Below are 22,613 nucleotides of genomic sequence, written 5' to 3' on the forward strand. Positions count from 1 at the left end.
TTTATTTGCTGTCGAGTATCTTAAGGTGTTGAAAGGACGGATTCATAAAATACTGAGGCGTCAAATTCATTTGAATATACCGTGCATCCAATCATGTACCCTTATTTAAGCCAGTTAGTTAGAATTGGGTGAATTTCCACTTTTATAAATATGGAGAGTTGAGTTCTGCAGTTAGCCTACAAAGGCCAATTTCACTTTAATGTGATGATATTAATAGTATTGTATCCTCTTCATTATGTGGGTTAAATATCTTTCTGTGCCTGAAGTCATTTTTACATTGAACTATACACAGTGGGAAGGAACACAGAAGCTTCTGTTCTCTGGCCTTTCAGTAGTACCTCTCTGTAATGTAGTTCAGCCAGTCATAAGAATGGGTGCCTTTTAAATTGTTTCTTTTCATACAGTAAAAGTTAAGCTTAAATATTAGTCTTTTTGTCTCATCACTATTATGGAGGTAAACTGCAAATATAGCTGTTATGTTACTCAATAAAATCATTGTTTTGCATTATTAAATCTTAGTCGTAAAGATTATTTGTGACTTAGGTACCTAGAATGTATCATTGACATATGTAGATGTTTTGGTAAATCTGGTATTTTTGCTCTAAAATAGAGGATTACTCAAGGAAAGAGTATGAAACTCTTTTGATAGAAGGAGTTAATATATCAAATATGAATTTTGGTTTGTAATGAGACCATAAGTATATGCACATAAGAGTCAGTTTAGCATTTCATAATAATCTTCAGCTGTTTTCTAAGAATATAAAAATTATCTAATCAAATAAGTCAACATTTCTTTCTTTTTAAATAAGATGGGAGCATGTTTTTCCAAAGTTTTTGATGGCTGCCCTCTGAAAATTAATTGTGCAACATCTTGGATACATCCTGATACAAAAGGTAACATTTCTGAAACTTTTAATATACCTCTCTAACAAAGTATTTATTATTGGAAAGGATCTTTATGATCACTGAACTGAGGGCTTTTTACTTTAAAAAGTACAACAACCTAGAGACTAAACAGTATAGGTCTTACTATTTAGTGTAACTGCCTAAATAGGTAAACAGTTTTGGTTTAAAAGCGTTAGAATGTTAGAGTATACAAGAACAGTTCCTGATTAAAAGAGATGAAAAAGATGTCACAACTGATTGCAACCATAATTTGGCATTTTTCTTTTATTTACAAAGACAGCACTGGGCCAATTGATAATCTCAGAGTCAAGATATTAGATAGTATATTGTTTCAGTGTTCTGAATATCCTGATTCCCTTATTTTGATATATCCTGATTTTGATCATTTTTCTGTGGTTGTGTAAGACCTTTTTGTTTTTGTTTTTTTTTTAAAGAAATGCACACAAATATTTAGGACTAAAGGGGTATCAGGCTTATAACTTAATTCAGGAAAGGGGAAAATGTGTGTGCAGAGAGAAAGAAGGATAAAAACAAAAGTAGCAAATGTTGACATTTGTGGAATCTGCATGAAGTATATTCAAGAATGCATTGTATTATTATAATGTTTTTGAAAGTCTGAAATGATAAAGTAAAGTTTACTCTTAAAATTTTAGGCTATGTGATTTTAAAGTGAGGAAGCATAACACATGGGGGAAATTTAGAATCAAATATATATGGGTTGAGTTCCCTAGCTGTCATTACTATGTGACTTGGAAAAGATACTTAATACTTCTGGTTCTCAGAGCGATCATTTATAACATAAATACTCATAATACTCACCTTTTTGCAACAAAGAAAGGAGCCAACCTGGTTGTCTGGGAATTAGCAGAGGTTAGGCAGTGGAGGAAATGTTTGTTTCCACTTCAACACAGTCATAAAGACAGGTTGTGTAATTATCTGCTTTATGTGCCATCATTAGAAAGTATAACAGAAAATAATATTAACAGTAAGCAAATTTTTTTTAATTTTGTAACTTTTTATTTTGTAGAAGTTTTACACTTACAGAAAAGCTAGAGAAATAGTATAAGAAGCTCTGATATGCTCAGAATCATCAAGAGTTTCTTTTTGTTAACACCATCACCAACACCATACTGTTTATTTATTTTTATTTAAGTATAGTTGATTTACAATATTGTGTTAGTTTTAGGTGTACAGAAAAGTGATTCATTTATACACGTACATATATCCATTCCTTTTTAGGTTCTTTCCCATATAGGTTATCACAGAATATTGAGTAGAGTTTGCTGTGCTACACAGTAGATCCTTGTTGGTTATCCATTTTATATATAGTAGTGTGTGTGTTCATCCTTTTGCCACATTTGTTTTACTATTTTCTGTCTGTATGTGCATTTTTTTTTTTCTGAATCACTTGAAGGGTGAGTTGTGGACACCATGCTCCTCTTCCCCTTATACTTCACTTTGTATTTCCTAGGAGCAAGAATCATCTCTTATATAATCATAGTACTGTTATAAAGATCAGAAACTTTATCATTGATATAATACTGTTTTTTAATCCACAGTCCATATTTAAGTTTTATTAATTATCCCAGGAGTGTCTTTCATTTTCCTCTCCCTCTTTTTTCCCCCCAATCCAACATCTAGTTCAAGTTCACGTGTTGGATTTGCCTATCATGCCTTTAGTCTCCTTTAGTCTGAAAGTTTCTCAGCTTTTCTGTCTCACTTGATCATGCCATATTTTGGGGCTGCTTATTTTGTAGAATGTCCCTTAATTTGGGTTTGTCCGATGAGTCCTCATGTGTAGATCAAGTTATGCATTTTGGGAAGGAATATCACAGAAGTGTTTTTGTGCTCTTCTCAGTTCATCATATCAGGAGGCACTCTGTATCAACTTGTCCAAGTGCTGGTGACATTAGCATTGACTAGTTGGTTAAGGTGGTGTTCACTAGCCTTCTCTTCTGTCAAGTTCCTATTTTTCCCTTCCTAAGTAATTGCTTAATTAATTTCCCAAAATAATTGATAGGTAGCTAGTGTGGAGATACATTGAGACTTGATAAATATCCTCTTGCTCATCAAGCTTTCACTGACTAGTTTTAGTATCCATTGACAATCCATTGACATGTGTTAACAGTTTTACTTCTTTCTCATTTATTCACTGTGTTTGAATAAGATGACATATAATGAAAATTTCATTTTAAAAAATTTTATAGTAAGATAAAGCAGAGTTAGTAACAATATATCTACTGTTTTAAAAATGAAGAATTGGGTAGCATGGGTTTTAGAAAATAATTTTTGTTTGGATGGGTGGATGGTTATCTAATTCTTAATACCATTAAAATATAAGGCCATTATTTTAATGAATGATTTCAGAAAATGTTAGTAAATTCTGGTGATTTATCTCAACTATTTTAGATCAGTACATTATTTTCGGAACTGAAGATGGTATTTATACATTGAATCTCAATGAGCTACATGAGGCAACGATGGAACAGGTAATTTAGGAGTTTTAACTCATAAAATTAGCTTGGACTAATTGAATAAAGGAAATATCTTAATTTTAGGTCAATTTTTATGGGCCCCAGTTTTAATTTTTATGATTTAAATATTTAAAGTGGTGAAATTGTACTCTTTATATGTTCATGTCTGAAGATTTTTTTCCATAAGGTTGTGGTAATTTATTGAAAGATAGAAAGTTTTTTTGCTACTCTTTCAAACTGTTGAAATTTGGAGGTTGAGGGGTGAGGGAATGAAATTGGAGGGTTTTAATTACCTACTTTTTCCTTAATAGTTATTTCCACGGAAATGCACTTGGCTCTATGTTATCAACAATACTTTAATGTCATTGTCAGGTATGTATATGATGAAAATAACATGATAAATAAACCATGGACAAGCAGAGAAAGGTAATTTTAATATATATTATTTTAAAATGTTGTTATTTAGGGTAATTATAATCTAGTATAGTTAACGCTGAGGCTTGTAGGTGTTTTTGACCAGTGTAGAGTAGGAAGAAACCCTGTTGTCAGTTAAAGCTGTGCTTCCCACACGTGCCTAAGAGCTACACAGCTGGGGAGCATGACAGTGATTGTCCCCTGAGGCTGTCTCCACACAGTCACTGTTCCTGACACCCTCCCTGCCTTCCACTGAGAGTCAGCAGCTGAAGGGAAGGAATCAGAGCACCTAGCTGCTTCCTTCTCTTTAATCTTGAGCCAGTCACCGTCTCGTCTCTTGGCCTCAGATTTCTTTTTCTTTTTTTCATAAATTGTATCTACTTTAAAATTTTTTTAATTGAAGTGTAGTTGATTTACAGTGTATTGATTTCTGCTATACTATACAGTATTTCAGTTATCCATATATATATACTTTTTCATACTCTTTCCTTTATGGTTTATCACAGGATATTGAACGTAGTTCCCTGTGCTATATACAGTAGGACCTTGTTGTTTGTATATCCTGTATGTACTAGTTCACATCTGCTAAGCCCAGACTCCAGTCCACCCTTCCCCCTGCCCCTCCCTGCTGACGACCAGTAAGTCTGTTCTCCACTTCTCTGAGTCTGTTTCTGTTTCGTAGATAGGTTCTTTGTGTCACATTAAATCCCACATATAAGTGATACCATATGGTATTTGTCTTTTTCTTTCTGACTTACTTCACTTAGTGTGATCATCTCTAAATCCATCCATGTTGCTGCGCGCAGTTTCCTTAATTGTAATTAATATGAGGAGGATAGTAATAATAACAACCTCACAAGGTTGCTGAGAGGATTAAGTGAGATATAAAGAGTGCTTAGTTAACTGTGAAGACTTAAGAGATGTTCGCTGGTAGAATTCTGGACCACGCATTTATTAGCCAACTTGGACCAAAACTTTATGAAGTCTTAAAAATAATCATATGGGTTTTGGAGCAACCTATTCTAATTTTGTTGTTTGTGTTTTTCTTTTTTTTGTTTTGTTGGGGATAGACAGCTGGTGTTTTAAGCTTTTTTTTTTCCCAATCCTTACCTGCCAAAAACAATTTTCTTACGTTTTGAATTTAAGTGGCTACCTAAAGGTTCGCTGCTTGCTTTCATTCTGATAATAGAGTTTAGTTGGCTCTCTGTATCTGCATGTACAGCTTCAACCAACTGCAGATAGAAGTTTTTTTTTTTTTTTAATTCTGGAAAATTCCAAAAAGAAACAAAACTTGAAATTTGCCAGGCACTGGGTCACTACTTATATAACATTTACATTGTATTAGGTATTATACATAATCTAGAGATAAAGTATATGGAAGGGTGTGCATAGGTTATATGCAAGTGCTGCATGACATCATTTTATATGAGGGACTTCAGCAACCTCAGATTTTGGTATCTGCATGGGGGTCCTGGAACAATACTTACGGTGGGACCACTGTACAAGATAGTTAATTATTTCTCTCTTTCCTTAATCCTAATGCTGTCATCTATTAAAACAGCTCTCATCCCTTTCTCCACTTTGAATAACTAAGTTATTTTGACATTTCTTAATTTTTTTTTCAGTTTTGTTTGATATTCTGATGATTACATCCCAGCTATTATTTACTGTACTGTCAGACTTTTTGTTATTAAGTATACCTTTCAGCTACTCATGCTTTGAAACATCAGTGCTGATACAGTTTTAACTCATGAATTGTGGCTAATTTAAGAAATGTCATTTTCATAATTTTAAGTATGTGTGTGTGAGTGTATATAACTTAAACTCTTCTACTAACCATCACCTAGTAGAGATTCTTCAGGAATTTGTATATTTGAGCTGATGACAGTGTTTACAAAGAGCAACTTATTTGATTGTCCACAAATGTCTTTTTAAAAACTAGGGTCCTCAAATGACTGTTTATTCTCTTTGATCTTGAGTCCCCCAATTTTTTTTACTTTAATAAAATATTAATATAGCATATTACATTATGAAAATAAACCTAATTCTGTCTGAATTAACAATTCTGAATTGTATTCATATAGAATCACTTTCCTCCAACCGCTTTTATATACCTGTCTGTGTGAATAAGCTTAAAAGCCACACAGGGTACATTTTATATATTTATAAAATAACTATAGAAAGGCAGGAAAAAGCTAGCCTATGAATTAGTTCTTTCCAAATTCTACTTAAAATGACCTGTGGAACTGAATGAAGATAGGTAGCAGTGCTCAATAAAAGAAAACATTCTGTTTAAGAGTCTGCATTTCTATACATGAGTGTACATACATGTACATGTGTTAGCTGCTTAGGTAACTAGTTATATATAAAGGGGGACTGGAGAAAGGAAGGGCGGTATAATGTTAGGCAGAATGCTGTATTTTGAAAAGATACAGAAAATTTTGTGAGGAGAAAGTCACTCTTTTTCATGTTTTCTCATAGTAAAATGATAGACATTATTTGGGGCTGTTATAGTGCCATGTCATATATAGTAAGGAGTCAGATATTTACTATATCTCCCCCTTTTTAATGTGGATTAAATATATGGTTTTGATTATATAGAAATCATAGTCCAGTTATCCTGAATAATGATAGCACATACTTGTAGCCATGTTATATCCTATGACATATAGTATTAGTTTGCTTCACTTTTCTTAGTATTTCAATGTTATCTTAAGACTTCTTTCACAATCAGTTTTAATCCAAGGTAATGTGGTAGATTATTCATAAATAGGAGTAGCTCAGAAAGATAATGTAGTGGTTATATAGTTTTCCATGTTGTACTGAAATAATCACATGAGCATCATTGCAACTCAGCCTATTTTGCAAAAAATGTTTAACAATTTCTTTTTCTATGTTCACTTCATTAAGGTTTACATATATTCTGTCCAGATCACCTATTAGTCAGAATATATCTAATTTATGTATTGGGAAACTCAATTATCTGTTACTTTCCTAAAACTTATTTTACTTATTATCTTTCAAAGTAGTACTAACTATGTATTTTTGTTTATGTTTTTCTATTTTGCTTGGCTTTATGAACATGTCTGGATTCATCATTTTAGAAGGTAATTATTATTTCTTTTGCTTGAAAATTATATTTCTCTGTTTTAAATAATTCTAATAAAAGTAACATGTTTCTCTTTTATAGGAAAAACCTTTCAACTCTACTCTCATAATCTTATTGCTTTGTTTGAACAAGCCAAAAAACCAGGACTAGCTGCCCATATTCAAACTCATAGGTTTCCAGATCGCATACTACCAAGGTACTAAATATTTTGATTCTGCTGGGAGTGAGGGGAATTAGTGTCTATTTTTAAAGTAACCAGTCTTCCTTGCCCACTGAAAAACTTCCTTTGTCTTAATTTTGAAAGGTAGTTTACATTAAGTGTCATATAGAGTTCAAAAGATAAGTGCTTTGTAACTTGACTGTCCATGACCATCACCCATAGAAGTTTTATGATATAAATTCCCAGGCCCCACCTCAGACCTATACTATCATATAGTTTCGAGTCATAGTTTAAGATGGGTTTTTTTTAAAGCTCCTTGACTAATTCTGATGGAACTGATTCACAGATCACTCACTGTTTGAGAACCACTGTAGTAGAGTACATTTATGTTGTCCTGTGTTTACAGAAAGTTCGCTTTAACCACAAAGATTCCTGATACAAAGGGCTGCCACAAATGTTGCATAGGTGAGTAAATACTATTTCTCAAGCTGAATGGTTAGAACTTTTAACATCTTTAAAATTATCTGTAAAGTTCTTAGAGTATTAAATAAAGGAAGGGACGCTTTATATTTGTTTTAAATAAGGAGTTAAGGGGCCACTGAAGCTCAGGAATGTATAGTGGAACTTGGCATAAAAGCACTTGAAGATAGTAGCCCTGAGCTGATGCTTTCTCGGAGCACAATGTTCCTCAAATTTTTTTAACCACAGTCCCTAAGGCTCTATCTCTGCTAATATCCTAGCTTTCAGTTAGCACTTACCATTTATTTAACAGTTATTGAGTAGTGCTTTATGAGCATTATTATTTCAGGATTCTGGCCAACTCTGAATTTAGAGGGAGCAGTCCATACAAGACCACTCTCACTTCTGTTACCAATTATAAGCTTACCAAGTATAACCTTCATGGTCAGAATTTCACTGGTATGACTCAGAATTCGCTGAAAGTGTTTATACTCTTGGCTTTGGTTTGTTACAGGGAAAGGATATAGATTAAAATCAGGTAAGGGAAGATGTTCATAGGGCAGAGTTCAGGAAAAATACAAGAATTAGAGCTTCTGTTGTCCTCCATAGAATAATAGACAGCATATGAATAGTGTTACTTTTCAGGCAGTGATGTGTGATAATACACGCTAGCCAGGTAAGCTTACTCAACAACCTCAGTGTTCAGAGTTTTCACTAGGGCTCTATTACGTAGGCATGCTTGACTGCCCACATGGCTGACCTCAGTATCCAGCCCCTCTGGAGGTCAAGTGATGCTGCATGACCCAAAGCCCCTACCCTCAATTGCATGGTTGGTCTTTATGGCCTGATTGTTCCCCATCCTAAGGCTATCCAATGTTGCCAGTCCATGGGGTCACAAAGAATGGGACATGACTTAGCAACTGAACAAAAACAATGTATCAGCACTGCCTTTATAAAGAAAACTGAGTTAGCTTTTGGGTGAGTATAATTCAGTAGTTGCTTTTAGCTAAACTTTATGTTTTCATATAAAAATATTCAGTGTTCTGGGTGTGTCGGTTTTGTTTCATTCCAGTCAGAAACCCTTACACAGGACATAAATACCTCTGCGGAGCTTTACAGTCTGGAATTGTTTTACTTCAGTGGTATGAGCCAATGCAGAAATTCATGTTGATAAAGGTATATATTACTTTGTTTACATTTTCTTCTTTAGAAAACACTAATGTATAATTGAACCTAAAATTGTAGAGTCCCATTGCTACCAGCCAGGATCATGTTTATAGTTATTTATAGATATTTATTTGGTTTAGGGGCTTTTGTGTTCTTAAGACTTTAAAGATTTCATCTTTATTTTATGTTAATAAACTTCCAGAAATAACACATTCATAAAGAAGAATGTGGACAATTCTCTAAAACATATGTTTATAGAAAACTGATCCTTATCATGATCATTTAGATGTAGTCATTTTTTTAATATGATATTGTGTTTCAGGTATAGAGCAAAGTGTTCAGTTGTATATTTCTTTTTTCAGATTATTTTCATTATAGATTATTAAAGGTATTAAATATAGGCCCCATGTTACACAATAAATCCTTATTGCATATGTATTTTATGTATAGTAGTTTGAATATGTAGATTCTGTACTTCTTATTTATCCATTCCCCACTCCCTTCCTTCTTTGTTTTTTATGTCTGTCTGTTTCTGTTTGTATATAGATTCATTTGTATTGTTTTTTAGATTACACATATAAGTGATACTGTGTATTATTTGTCTGACTTACTTCGCTAAGCATGATATTGTCTAGGTCCATCCATGTTGCTGCAATGGCAACGTTTCATTCTTTTTATGGCTGAATAATACTCCATTGAATATATACAGCACGTCTTATGCCAGTCATCTGTTGATGTGCACTTGGATTGTTCCCATGCCTTGGCTGTTACAGATAGTGCTGCTGTGAATGCTGGGGTGCATATATCTTTTCAAATTAGTTTCATATTTTCCAGGGTATTCCCAGGAGTAGGATTGCAGGATCATATGAAAGCTCACTTTTCTGTTTTTTAAGGAACCTCCATACTGTTCTCCATAGTGACTGCACCAATTTACATTCCTACCAGTAGTGTAGGAGTGTTCTCTTTCCTCCAAACCCTCCCCAGCATTTATTATTTCTAGACTTTTTAATAGTGGCCATTAACGATTGGTGTGAGGTGGTACCTCATTGTAGTTTTGATATGTATTTCTCTAATAATTAGCAGTGTTGAGCATCTTTTCATGCGCCTAGTAGCCATCTGTATGTTTTCTTTGGGAAAATGTCTATTTAGGTCTTCTGCCCATTTTTGATTGGGTTTTTTGTTTTTTTGATATTGAGTTATATGAACTGTATGTGTACTTTGGAAATTAAGCCGTTGTTCATATCATTTACAAATACTTTCTCCCATTCTGTACATTTTCTTTTTTTGTTTTATTTATGGTTTCCTTTGCTATGCAAAAGCTTTTAAGTTTGAATAGGTCCTATTTGTTTATTTTTATTTATTTATTTATTTAGGAGACTGATCTAAGAAAATATTGCTACAATTTTTGTGAGTCTTTAAGCTATTTTGAGTTTATTTTTGTATATGGTAAGGGGGAGTGTTCTAACCTCATCGATTTACATGAGGCTGTCCCACTTTCATAATGCTGCTTTGTCGTACATTAGTTGACCATAGGTCTGTGGATTTATTTCTAGGCTCTCTATTCTGTTCCATTGATCTGTATGTCTGTTTTTGTGCCAGTAAGAGGGAGTCATTTCTTAGAATCAGATCAATCAAGAAAATGAAAGACTTTCTGTTGAATTTATTCAGCAACAGAATGAATGAAGAGATTGTTTCTAAATTATGCTCCTTTTTTCTTGCAGCACTTTGATTTTCCTTTGCCAAGTCCTTTGAATGTTTTTGAAATGCTGGTAATACCAGAACAGGAATATCCTATGGTCTGTGTAGCTATTAGCAAAGGCACCGAATTAAATCAGGTAGTTCAGTTTGAGACAATCAACTTGAACTCTGCATCCTCATGGTTTACAGAAATTGGTGCTGGTAAGTGTTTTTTACTTTATGTTAAAGTATTAATGCTTTTGTCTATAGAAGAAGCAGAACAGGTTCAACCTGCATGGGCTTTCTAATAGAGTTTCCCAAGTAAGCGCAGAGGATCATGTACATATAGTTTATGATCTCTGTTCGCCAGAGGCAATTTGATACATACAAAGTGTTGTTACCAAGAAAAATTTTAATGTGTCCCAGCATTTAAAAGTCTTAGTTGTTGTCAGTTAATATTTGGACTTACTAAATAAATAAGTTTTCTAAGATAGTTTTCAGATTTTATCAACTTCTCAAGCAAAGAAATATACTTTTTTTTTAATCAGTTTTTCCCCCTACACTTGCTAAAATCATTGAGTCTAGTACTTTTCTGACTTAAATAGAAGCTTCGCATGTGTGGCCTCCAAGTATTACCATTTAAAGTTACAGGGAATATAATATCTCTTGCATTTTCTGAGAATGGTTTGTTAGCCTGGAATTTTATCAAACGTGTCTCAGTGAAAGCTCTGAAAAGATTGGGAAATTTATTTTCAAACTTTAAAATTGGAACAAATCAGTCAAGAATTTATTAAAAATTAGTAAAATGAAGGTCTTCATTTTGCCCGTTTACTGTTTTTGTTGTACAGTGTATTGTCACCCCAGGTTTACAAGCCGTTTCTACATATGAAGTCAAGCAAGCTTTAGTTACAGCTATTTCATTACTGACCCCTTTTTATCACCTTGAGAAGAGGTCTATTATAAGTTAATCATAAGTTTTTATTAAGTATCTTTGGCTTTTGATCATCTTTAGGCTAAATTATAAGAACTCTTTATACATCCCAGCTATTGAAGTTAAGGTAGAACTGCACTAATGTCACTTTCAGAATAAGGATCAGTATGACCTATTAGTGTCCTAGTAAATGTTTAACAACAGACTCTTGGGGTGCAGAGAAGCCTCGTTTATAGCAGTTGCCTGTTTCTGTGATATAAATGTTCTCACCACAGCCAGTTTCAAAATACAAACTTAATGTCATCTGACTTGCAAAATTTCTGAAAATTTATCAGTCCAGTACAAGCCAGTTCCAGCGTACCTTGGACTATTATCACTGTCTTTGTGCACCCAGTCATAATTTCCAGTAGAATAAAATAGGAATATATTCTTTACCCTCCCCCAATCCTCCCCACCCCCCACCACCGGCACTCATTTTTCTTTCTAATTTGTTAATGCTTTTGGTTGAGTTAGATGCATACCCTCATGGTATAGCTAACAGGAAGGTGCAAATGGCCTTGTTTTATTATCATGAAATATAAGCAAGCCAAATAGAAATGTGTACCTATTAGATACTTACTGCTAAAAAGAAGGGTTATAGGTCCGTTCATTTTAAAACCAAGATCATGTTTGGCAGGCAGCCCCAACTTGTTTATAAGTTGTTCATATATAATAATAGTGTAGAGAAAGTTATTTCGTATGACTATTTAATGTAAGTGTTGCAAACCACTTTCTTTTGTATGTTGTGTTAGGAGGTTAAATTGTTTAAGGCTGGGCATTCAATGAGTCCTTTTGTGCATTTGCAGGGGTGAAGGGTTGTTGTTTGCTTTTTTTTTTTTTTTAATAATTGTTAGTGTCTTTTATTTTATATATTTTATTTTTTGACAGAACCATGTGGCATGTGGGATCTTAGTTCCCTGACCAGGGATCGAACCTAAGCCCTTTGCAGTGGAAGCACAGAGTCTTAACCACTGGACCACTGGGGAAATCCCTGTTGTTTGCTTTTTAATGCCAGAGGCATACTGTTCTATACACTTATAACACAGTCTAGGCTAAAATTACAGCAGACCCACAATTACTTCCCGAGGAGAGCTAGAATTCTGAGAGTATATATTCAAATCACCCTAAAGCAGAGATTGTCCTTATTAGGTTTCTCCATTTTCACAAATGATTGCTAATCTATTTCCAGCTATGTTGATTACTGAGACCATACCTTGACTTGACAACAGTTTTAACAATTAAAATGAACTCCTACTCCAAGACTCTCTTAGTCTTATTTTGATTAATTGTTGCAGTATCCTTTTCTCCAAGAATGGTGCTTAGTAATTACCATCACCACATAATAACTGTATGTTGAATAAATGTGTGAACATAAATTTATTGAGAAAAGCTATTTTTTTTTAATATTTCATGAGAAACAACACTTTGCCAATTCTGTACATCTGGATTCTTCACTATGTATGGATTTTTGAAGGTCCACAAATACCCCAAAATAATGTGTGAGATTTTGTGTTTATGCTCAGATGGGCAGTTTTTAAGGGAGAGGATCTATGGGTTTTCCCAAAAGATGTAGTTAAGAATGAATGCTCTAAATAATCTAAAATCTTTGCATAGTTTCACCTAGACCGTTCACACAATCTGAGTGGGTAAAATAGTTCTACCAAAAATGTTTTGCAAAAATGTCATCACGTATATTAGCAGATGTTTATCAGTAAAGTAATGAAAGTTGCTTCCTGCAAAGATACTATTGACAGTATTGTTTATTATGTCAACTGGTGTTCTGTTAATAAAGGAACTCCAACCTACACTCACACCCCAATAACCACAAAAATTGCTCTCTGATCATAGTTTCATTAATACTTTTGCTTTTTCTGAATTACTGGCATGTTTTTTTTTTTGTCTCAGAGACACTGTGACCCACCTGATTGATCTTGTTTTCATCTTCTCATTGGCTACTATAAAATGCAGAGCAAAATCTAGTCACTGTATAACATGCATCTTACTTCCTTCCCCGTATTTACCATTTGCTTCATTTTATTTTTGTAATACACCTTTCTGGAAGTAACCAAGGTATTAATTAAATATAATATTGATCCTTTCTCAGTTAGCCTTGCTTAAGACTTTGTTTTTTAAATTGACTTAAATACGTTTTTTGAGAAGATAATTGCAAAATATAATTTTCATGTTAAACTTCAAAGGCTAGTTTAAAATCATAGAAAAAAAATCAGAATTTGTGTTTCTTTTCTAAGTTCTAATTTTTAAAGCATATTATATAACTATAACCTTTCTTCTTTTCCCCCAAGGCAACCAACAGTTAGATTCCATTCACGTAACACAGTTGGAGAGAGATACTGTTTTAGTGTGTTTGGACAGTAAGTACTATTTTAAAGTTTATTCTACTCTGGAGATGGGGGCACTGCTGGAAAAAAAAAAATAAAGTTTATTCTAAGTATACTACTTGATATAACATACCTTTTCATGAACTAGATTCTAGTAGAATCAGTAGATTTTGACTTTTCCGCCTTAAGTAGCCATGTTTTATTGATGAAAAATGTAAATTATAAATATATGGTAATTAGTTGATCTGTTTGTCAATACTGTCCTCTGTGACCTTTTTCTTTATTTTGTTTGGCCGACTTGGAAACATTGTACAGTCGACCCTCTGTAACCATGGGTTCCACATCCTTTTATCAACCATGGATTGAAAGTAATTCAGAAAAAAAATTCCAGAAAGCTCAAAAAAACAAACCTGAATTTGCTGAGTGCCTCACAACTATTTACACAGCTTTTGTATTGTGTTAATGTATTGTAAGTAATCTAGGACCTACTGCATAGCACAGGGAACTATACTCAATATTATGTATAACCTATAAGGGAAAAGAATCTGAAAATACATATATATATATGTATACCCCCACACACATATGTGGGCTTCCCCCATGGCTCAGTGGTAAAGAATCTGCCTGCAATGAAGGAGAGGCAGGAGATGCCGGTTCGATCCCTGGGTCAGGAAGATCCCCTGGAGGAGGGCATGGCAACCCACTCCAGTATTCTTGCCTTGAAAACCCCATGGGCAGAGGAGCCTGGTGGGCTGCAGTTCATAGGGTCACAAAGAGCTGGACATGACTGAAGTGACTGAGCACACATATACACGTCCATATAACTGAATCGGTGTGCTATACACCTGAAACTTACACAATATTGTAAATCAGATAAATTTCAGTAAAAAATATTCTAAAATATTAAACTCTTTGGAGAGATATGTATAGGTTATATGCAAACACTAGGCCATTTTATATAAGGGACTTGAGCACCTGTGGATTTTGATCTCCTTGAGGGGTACAGGAACCAATCCCCCGTGGATACCAAGGGACAACGATATTAGAACAGTTTGTCATAATCTTGGGGTAAAATTCTGTATAAACTATTCTGAGAGTTTTTTCATAAATCATTGTAATTAATGAAAAAATAGAAGATTATACTAATATGATCACTTATATATATAACATAAACTTTTAGAATCCTGTCAGTGTAATATTCTAATGTACAAATAGATTTGAGATCTTTACCTGTACTTGTAATTCTTTTAATGTAGGAAGAGATGTTATTGATAGATGTATATTGTGCTACATATGCAGTGGAGAAGCAGAAAAGCTTTAACAAGTTTTTTCAGTTTTTCAAATAAAGCACTCTAATTCCTAAAACCTACTTTACTTGAATGCAATGAATCCTGCAAATGAAATTCGCCCAGACTTGGAATTATATTTGAAACTTGGCAATATTCTCTGTAGTTTGATTCATTCCAGTATTTGAAAAGTATTACAGCTTCCTTTTGATATTTAGGGTTATTTTTTTAATTGTTCCACTACTGAATTTGCCATATTTTTGTCTTAATTTCTCTTCTCTAAAGCATTCCCTTGTGGATTTGCCTTATAGACTCATAAAGATCATCTGATATTATAGATAAGTAAACCAAATCCCACAATGTTTCCTTTGCCCATTATCCCTTAAGTACTTTTGATTCTTTGAATACAGATGAGATTGGAGTGTTTTTTTGGTTACTTTTAAGTGAATTCAGTGAATTCTTTTTTACTCAAAACAAGTAGAAAGCTCAGTACTGATTAATCAAATAAAAAGATGATCAAAATTTAATTGTAATAATGCTTAACCTTTAACATTAAACCCCTAAATACCTTCTGAGCCATCCAAGGATAATAAATCGTACTTAGTTTTCATTTTGTTCATTTATGTATTTTGTCAAAAAAAATTTTAAACCTTTGATTAACTAAGCCTTCCATTTCCCAGCTATTCATGGTAAATGGAACGTTGACTTTCTTCAGTTGTTTTTTTTTTTCTCTTAAAGGAGCAGAAAAAGTTATTTGTCAACTATACAGCATAAAGCAGTTTTACCAAGCCGCAATAGAGATAGGCCTATAATCACAAATCATGATAGACAAATGAGGAAGTACCGCAGAGAGAAAATAGCTTCCAAGTCAGAGATGGTTAAATTAAGAAACAAATGGGCAAAAGGGAAATAGAATTATTTACATATACTGTGTATCCCACAGTTTACTTATAAAGAAATTGACTCTTGAAAGTACCATCTTTTCATCCCTTGTACTTCTGTAGAATGTTAGTCACATACTAAAGTTAAGAATTACTACTGTATTACTTATATGTTATGTAATTTGTAAGGGGGAAAAATCAGCTCATATTGCTGAATATTTAGGCACCAAGGTAACCACTATTAAAGAAACACTGCACTTTAAAAAAATCAGAATGTAAGTGTTCAGTAACTTAAAAAAAAGAAATAGTAATGGAACTGCCATTTACAAAGGAGGCCTTACTTGTATAGAACATATCAATGACAGTTTTTCACTGAGCGTGCTTGAATCAAGAGAAATAATTTAACTTTATTAAAGGTAAGGTAAAGGTAAAAGCTCATGTATATCCATGTAAAATCCATATATCAAGTTACATTTATTTTAACAAATTTGTATTTCCAGTCTTGACTTGTTTTTTCTTTTCTAAGAATTTGTAAAAATTGTAAATCTACAAGGAAAACTAAAATCAAGTAAGAAACTGGCCTCTGAGCTAAGTTTTGATTTTCGCATTGAATCTGTAGGTAAGTCTCCTTTTTAAAATAATGCATTTAGACAGCTTGATTTTTTTATCCTTTTGTTCTTAGTGGTTACCTAGACCAGCACTGTCTCATAGAAATTGATTTGGTAGAGAAATGTTCTCTGTGTTCGTAAATACAGTAGTCATTAACCATACTTGTTAAGTATTTAAAGCATGGCTGGTGCTACATTTTAATTTTTTTAATTTTAATTAATCTAAAATTTGATGTAAATAGCCACATGTGGCTTGTTCCTATCATATTAGACAGTGCAGATGTGGACCATAATAATCTTTTATTGTTGTTTCTTGAATATTTAAGACATGAAATAATTCCTTAAATTTCGGTATATTGTTCCTTTTGCTGCATCAAGTAAATTATACTTCTTCCAGTTCTTTCCAAATCATGAAGGTATTTGTGTGATGTGATTAACAGTGTTAGAATTCTTTGCCTTGTAAGATTCTGGTTGGTGTGTGTTGATGGTTTTGCTTTTAGGTCTATTTAAATATAAATAGCTTTTTATTTATTTAAATATAAACTATTTATATTTATTTATATAAACTATTATATATTTATTTATTTTATTATTTTTTATTTTATTTTAATTTTTATTTTAGTTATTTTATTTTTATTTATTACATTTATATTTTATATTATATTTTATTATATATAATATATTTTATATTATATTTTATATTTTTATTATATTATATTTTAATTATAATATAATTATATATATAAAATTATATATATCATATAATTATATATTATATACATATTATATAAAATATATAAAATTATTATATACAATATATTATATATATGGTATATTGTATATTATATATTTTATTTTATTATTTATTATATATTATATTATATTTATTATATATTATATATTATATATAATAATATGTATTATTTTATATATTATTATTTTATTTTACTTATTTATTTTATTATTTATTATTTTGTTATTTATTTATTTAAATATAAACTATTTAAATATAATTAGTTTCCAACAGAATCTGGAAAATACTACTATGCCATTTGAATTTACTTTCTTGTCAGTGAGTGTTTAACTCTGTAATATCATTGATTTTATAATAAAAAAATTATACTTTATTATTTTTGCATTCTCACTGATTAATGTCAGTAAGTATTTTCCTCAGGGATAATAGGACTTATGAAAAAATACTGTAGGTGGGAACATTTTGAATACTTTATAATATGGTTCTACCATAAGTCAAAAACAGTTAATCAAAATTGATTTTTATTTAGGCCATAAAAAATGTGTATTTTGAGGTTAAGTATATATAACTTTTTAAAACATGTTTCTCACTATTTAGAAAATTTTCTGTTTATTTTTAATATTTTAATGTTTTCTCAAATGCAGTTTTACCCTATCTCAAAGTGTATTTATCCCTCTGGGTAAACATCTCACATATAAATAATTTGCTTATGATTGGAAATTTTAATTTTCTTAAGTGGAAAACCTAAACTTTCTGTAGATGCTATGACAAAAGGAATTTTGGAAATAGTTTCTTCTTTTACGCCTTTGTATTCTGGATATTGCATACTAGTTCCTAAGATTTAGTATTTTCAATAGAGATTCCAACATACAGATCTTTAGATTCTCTTAATTTTAACTGAAACACACTTGTACCTCAACTTTCTCATATGTGCCAAATGTTTTAGGAAATTTTAGTTGTTATACAAAAGTTTGTTCCTCCTAGGCTACAATCTCTTCTTTCCAATGAATCTTGGAATAATTTCAAGGATCCTCCTGGGGAAAAAGAGTCCCTTTAAGTCACCTTTTAAAAATAAAATCAGTACCTGTTTTTTCATTTCATGGTTAGTGAAATTTGTATGATTTGTCACTGTAAAATTATGTTTATTGAGCTAAATTATGTCTCCAGAATATTCTTACATTAACTTTCTACGGAGTCAGTATTCAGTAAGAGGTGTGATAAATTTCAATCACTTTCTCTCATCACCTTGCCTGGTACAGGGCATATGGCTAACTCTTCAACCATTAGCTTGGTTCTTTTCCTCATTCTTACTCCCTCACTCACTCCAGCCTCTGGCCAGGAAATGACCAGAGGCCCTGCTGCCCCCCACCCCCAAATTGGGATCCCTGCCACTCTGTTTGTAAACCACAAGTGACCCCATATGGGTGCCTCAGTGGGTCCAGACTGTGCTTGGCGCCAGGCAAGACACAGCAATGGACAAGCACGGGGAGAACAGGCTTCCGTCCAGCCTTCAGCCACCTCAGGGAGTCGTGGGAGACGGATGAGGAGCAGGAGGGGACATAGCGTGTCATGGGGTGGCCACACTTTGGGCCCTGCTAAAGTGGGTCATTCCTGAATCCAAAGCCATCAAGAAGGTGAGCAAGCTTGGCTCAGCTCTGTGAATACCCTTGTGGGCAGCAAGTCCTATAAGCCCAGGGCAATGTTCCAGGGGGCTCCAGAGGCCTGATGGGGCAGGGGCAAGAGTGGGGAGTATTGTAGCTGAGAGCGCCTAGCCCCTCCAATAAGAATTGGTTCACAGATCAAAAATACTCAATGTGCGGTTAGATTTTGAGACAGGTTTATTTTTGAAAATTAATTTTGTATTAGGGAAAATGTGAGCATAAATAAAAGATGCTTCCTTAATAGCTACTTCTAAATATATGATAGTATTTAAATAATCAGTCTTTTATCCAAAAAAAGCAATTATATGTTCTTATTTTTTTGTTTACCCTTATAAGACAAAAGATAGTATATGAAAGAAAAATTAATGTGCTGATATCCACTCATTAGAAGTTAGCCCATTTTTAAATAAATGCCTGTTATAATATATCTTAAGACAACTTCTGTGACACTGCCTCAATACATTATTTGAGCTTTGGCATGTCTTAGCCACAAAAATGTTGGGAACTAATGGTCTAGACAGTGGAATTTTGCACCAAGCACCAAGTAACCTTACATTATCTGATTAAAAACAGTCAAGGAAAATGTATAATGCAGTACTCTGTGCCTTGTTTTAGTCCTGTTCTCCCTTATCCTTTTTAGTATGCCTTCAAGACAGTGTATTGGCTTTCTGGAAACATGGAATGCAGGGTAAAAGCTTCAAATCGGATGAGGTAAGATTTCTCAAATTATCTCCAGTGATTCTCACTAAAGATTTTAAATGTTGAAATATTCATTTTATGCATTTTCTCCCTGAACCCACATTGCAATGTTTAGTGCCTTTAGTGCCAATAGAACAAAATTGCCAGTATCTTCCCTTCAAAAAATGTCCAGTTTTGTATTTATTATATTTTCAGTGGCCAAAGGAATAGTCAAACACGAGTTTACACAATTTCAGTCCTCTTATTTGTAATTTATAAATATGGTCGCTAAGCTTACTAAACTTTTCTAAAGGTAATAAGCCTTCTCCATAGTCTATAAATGTAGAGCTTCTTTTTTGATATTATATTTAGAATTCTAAGTTAATATGTATTGAATTACAGGACTAAGGAAAATCTAAGAAAATTAGCTCACTTACTAAATATTTATTGCTTACCAAATACATTTAGGATGCTGTTATTATTAGAGCATTGAAGACATAATATAATTATGAATAATGTCAAACCCTTGTGATATCTATGTTCCAGGCACTTTACAAATATTAGTTTATTGAAGGCAAGTAGGATAGTAGGATTTTTAAGTACGATTCAAAGTAAGATTGGGCTTCCCTGGTGGCTCAGATAGTAAAGAATCCACCTGTAATGTGGGAGACCTGGGTTCTATCCCTGTGTTGGAAAGATCCCCTGGAGGAAGGCATGGCAGAATAAGGTTAGATACTGTTCATATTCCCCATTTTACAGGCAGAGAGAAGTTAAGTAACTTAATGAGAGTTTCAGAGCTAGTTCAGTGGCAGAGCCTAGATGGTGAGTGAGTGATGTCACTCAGTCGTGTCCGAGTCTGCGACCCCATGGACTGTAGCCTACCAGGATCCTCTGTCCGTGGGATTTTCCAGGCGAGGGTATTAGAGTGCGTTGCCATTTCCTTCTCCAGCGGATCAAACCCAGGTCTCCCACCCTGCAGGCAGATGCTTTACCATCTGAGCCACCAGGGAAGCCACGTAGATGGTGAAGGGTTTCCAAAAATCACTTCTACTGAGATCGTCAGGATACATTTCATGTAGGAGATGGGACTTATTAGGCTCCCACCTTGAGAGATTAATTCTAGCAAAGAGGTTTCCCATTTGTGTGAGTACCTATGTAGTTCTTTTACACCAAGGTCTCACACATTTATGGACTTATAACTATTTCCACCTCTTACATGAATGCAGAATTAGAATGCTTCCAAGTAAAAATGATATAAATCAGCTGTCTTCAGTTTATCTAGTTACTGACCTGTGTCACTAAATGTCACCAAACCCCTGCATTTAATGAAGCCTACAGTCCTATTTACTGCCATAAGATTGATTGTCCTTAAGTGCTGTTTTCATTGTGTCGGTCCTGTGGTTAGAAATCTGTAGAATATACTTCACTATCAGTTCAGTTCAGTTGCTCAGTCGTGTCCGACTCGTTACGACCCCATGGACTGCAGCACGCCAGGCCTCCCTGTCCATCAACAACTCCCAGAGCCTACCCAAACCATTGAGTTAGTGATGTCATCCAACCATCTCATCCTCTGTCGTCCCGTTCTCCTCCCGCCTTCAATCTTTCCCAGCATCAGGGTCTTTTCCAGTGAGTCAGTTCTTCACATCAGGTGGCCTAAGTATTGGAGTTTCAGCTTCAGCATCAGTCCTTCCAATAAACATTCAGGACTGATTTCCTTTAGAATGGACTGGTTGGATCTCCTTGCAGTCCAAGGGACTCTCGAGTCTTCTCCAACACCACAGTTCAAAAGCATCAATTCTTCGCCGCTCAGCTTTCTTTACAGTCTAACTCTCACATCCATACATGACTACTGGAAAAACCATAGCCTTGGCTAGATGGACCTTTGTTGGCAGAGTAATGTCTCTGCTTTTTAATATGCTGTCTAGGGTGGTCATAACTTTTCTTCCAAGGAGTAAGTGTCTTTTAATTTCATGGCTGCAGTCACCATCTGCAGTGATTTTGGAGCCCAAGAAAATAAAGTCTGCCACTGTTTCCACTGTTTCTCCATCTATTTGCCATGAAGTGATGGGACCAGATGCCATGATCTTAGTTTTCTGAATGTTGAGCTTTAATCCAACTTTTTCACTCTCCTCTTTCACTTTCATCAAGAGGCTCTTTAGTTCTTCTTCACTGTCTGCCATAAGGGTGGTCTCATCTGCATATCTGAGGTTATTGATATTTCTCCCGGCAATCTTGATTCCAGCTTGTGCTTCATCCAGCCCAGTGTTTCTCATGATGTACTCTGCATATAAGTTGAATAAGCAGGGTGACAATATACAGCCTTGACGTACTCCTTTTCCTATTTGGAACCAGTCTGTTGTTACATGTCCAATTCTAACTGTTGCTCCCTGAGCTGCATACAGAGAAAAGAAAGCCTTCCCCAGTGATCAGTGCAAAAAAATAGAGGAAAACAATACAGTGCAAAAGACTAGAGATCTCTTCAAGAAAATTAGAAATACCAAGGGAACATTTCATGCAAAGATGGACTCAATAAAGGACAGAAATGGTATGGACTTAACAGAAACAGATGATATTAAGAAGAGGTGGCAAGAATACACAGAAGAACTATACAAAAAAGATCTTCATGACCCAGATAACCATGATGGTTATGATCACTCACCTCGAGCCAGACATCCTGGAATGCGAAGTCAAGTGGGCCTTAGGAAGCATCACTACGAACAATGCTAGTGGAGGTGATGGAATTCCAGTTGAGCTATTTCAAATCCTTAAAAGGTGATGCTGTGAAAGTGCTGCACTCAATGTGCCAGCAAATTTGGAAAACTCAGCAGTGGCCAGAGGACTGGAAAAGGTCAGTTTTCAATCCAGTCCCTAAGAAAGGCAATGCCAAAGAATGCTCAAACTACTGCACAATTGCACTCATCTCACACGCTAGCAAAGTAATGCTCAAAATTGTCCAAGCCAAGCTTCAACAATACATGAACCATGAACTTCCAGATGTTCAAGCTGGATTTAGAAAAGTCAGGGGAACCAGAGGTCAAATTGTCAACATCCACTGGATCATCGAAAAGCA

The 22,613-nt window shown here is 34.0% G+C and overlaps 1 protein-coding gene across 4 annotated transcripts in view; it reads left to right on the forward strand.

The window, feature by feature from the left end:
* Positions 1–22,613, forward strand: part of MAP4K5 (mitogen-activated protein kinase kinase kinase kinase 5) — a 115,709-nt gene that overhangs the window by 87,321 nt on the left and 5,775 nt on the right. For all 4 annotated transcript variants that reach the window (XM_043918997.1, XM_043918995.1, XM_043918999.1 and 1 more), the window contains exons 21-31: positions 810–894; positions 3,316–3,395; positions 3,692–3,752; positions 6,899–6,901; positions 6,985–7,099; positions 7,470–7,528; positions 8,595–8,698; positions 10,411–10,588; positions 13,640–13,708; positions 16,369–16,461; positions 19,506–19,576. In XM_043918997.1, the coding sequence (XP_043774932.1) occupies positions 810–894; positions 3,316–3,395; positions 3,692–3,752; positions 6,899–6,901; positions 6,985–7,099; positions 7,470–7,528; positions 8,595–8,698; positions 10,411–10,588; positions 13,640–13,708; positions 16,369–16,461; positions 19,506–19,576 (918 nt within the window). The remainder of the gene's footprint in view (positions 1–809; positions 895–3,315; positions 3,396–3,691; positions 3,753–6,898; positions 6,902–6,984; positions 7,100–7,469; positions 7,529–8,594; positions 8,699–10,410; positions 10,589–13,639; positions 13,709–16,368; positions 16,462–19,505; positions 19,577–22,613) is intronic.

This window comes from Cervus elaphus, chromosome 12 (genome assembly GCF_910594005.1).
Source record: "Cervus elaphus chromosome 12, mCerEla1.1, whole genome shotgun sequence".
Classification (NCBI taxonomy): Eukaryota; Metazoa; Chordata; class Mammalia; order Artiodactyla; family Cervidae; genus Cervus; species Cervus elaphus.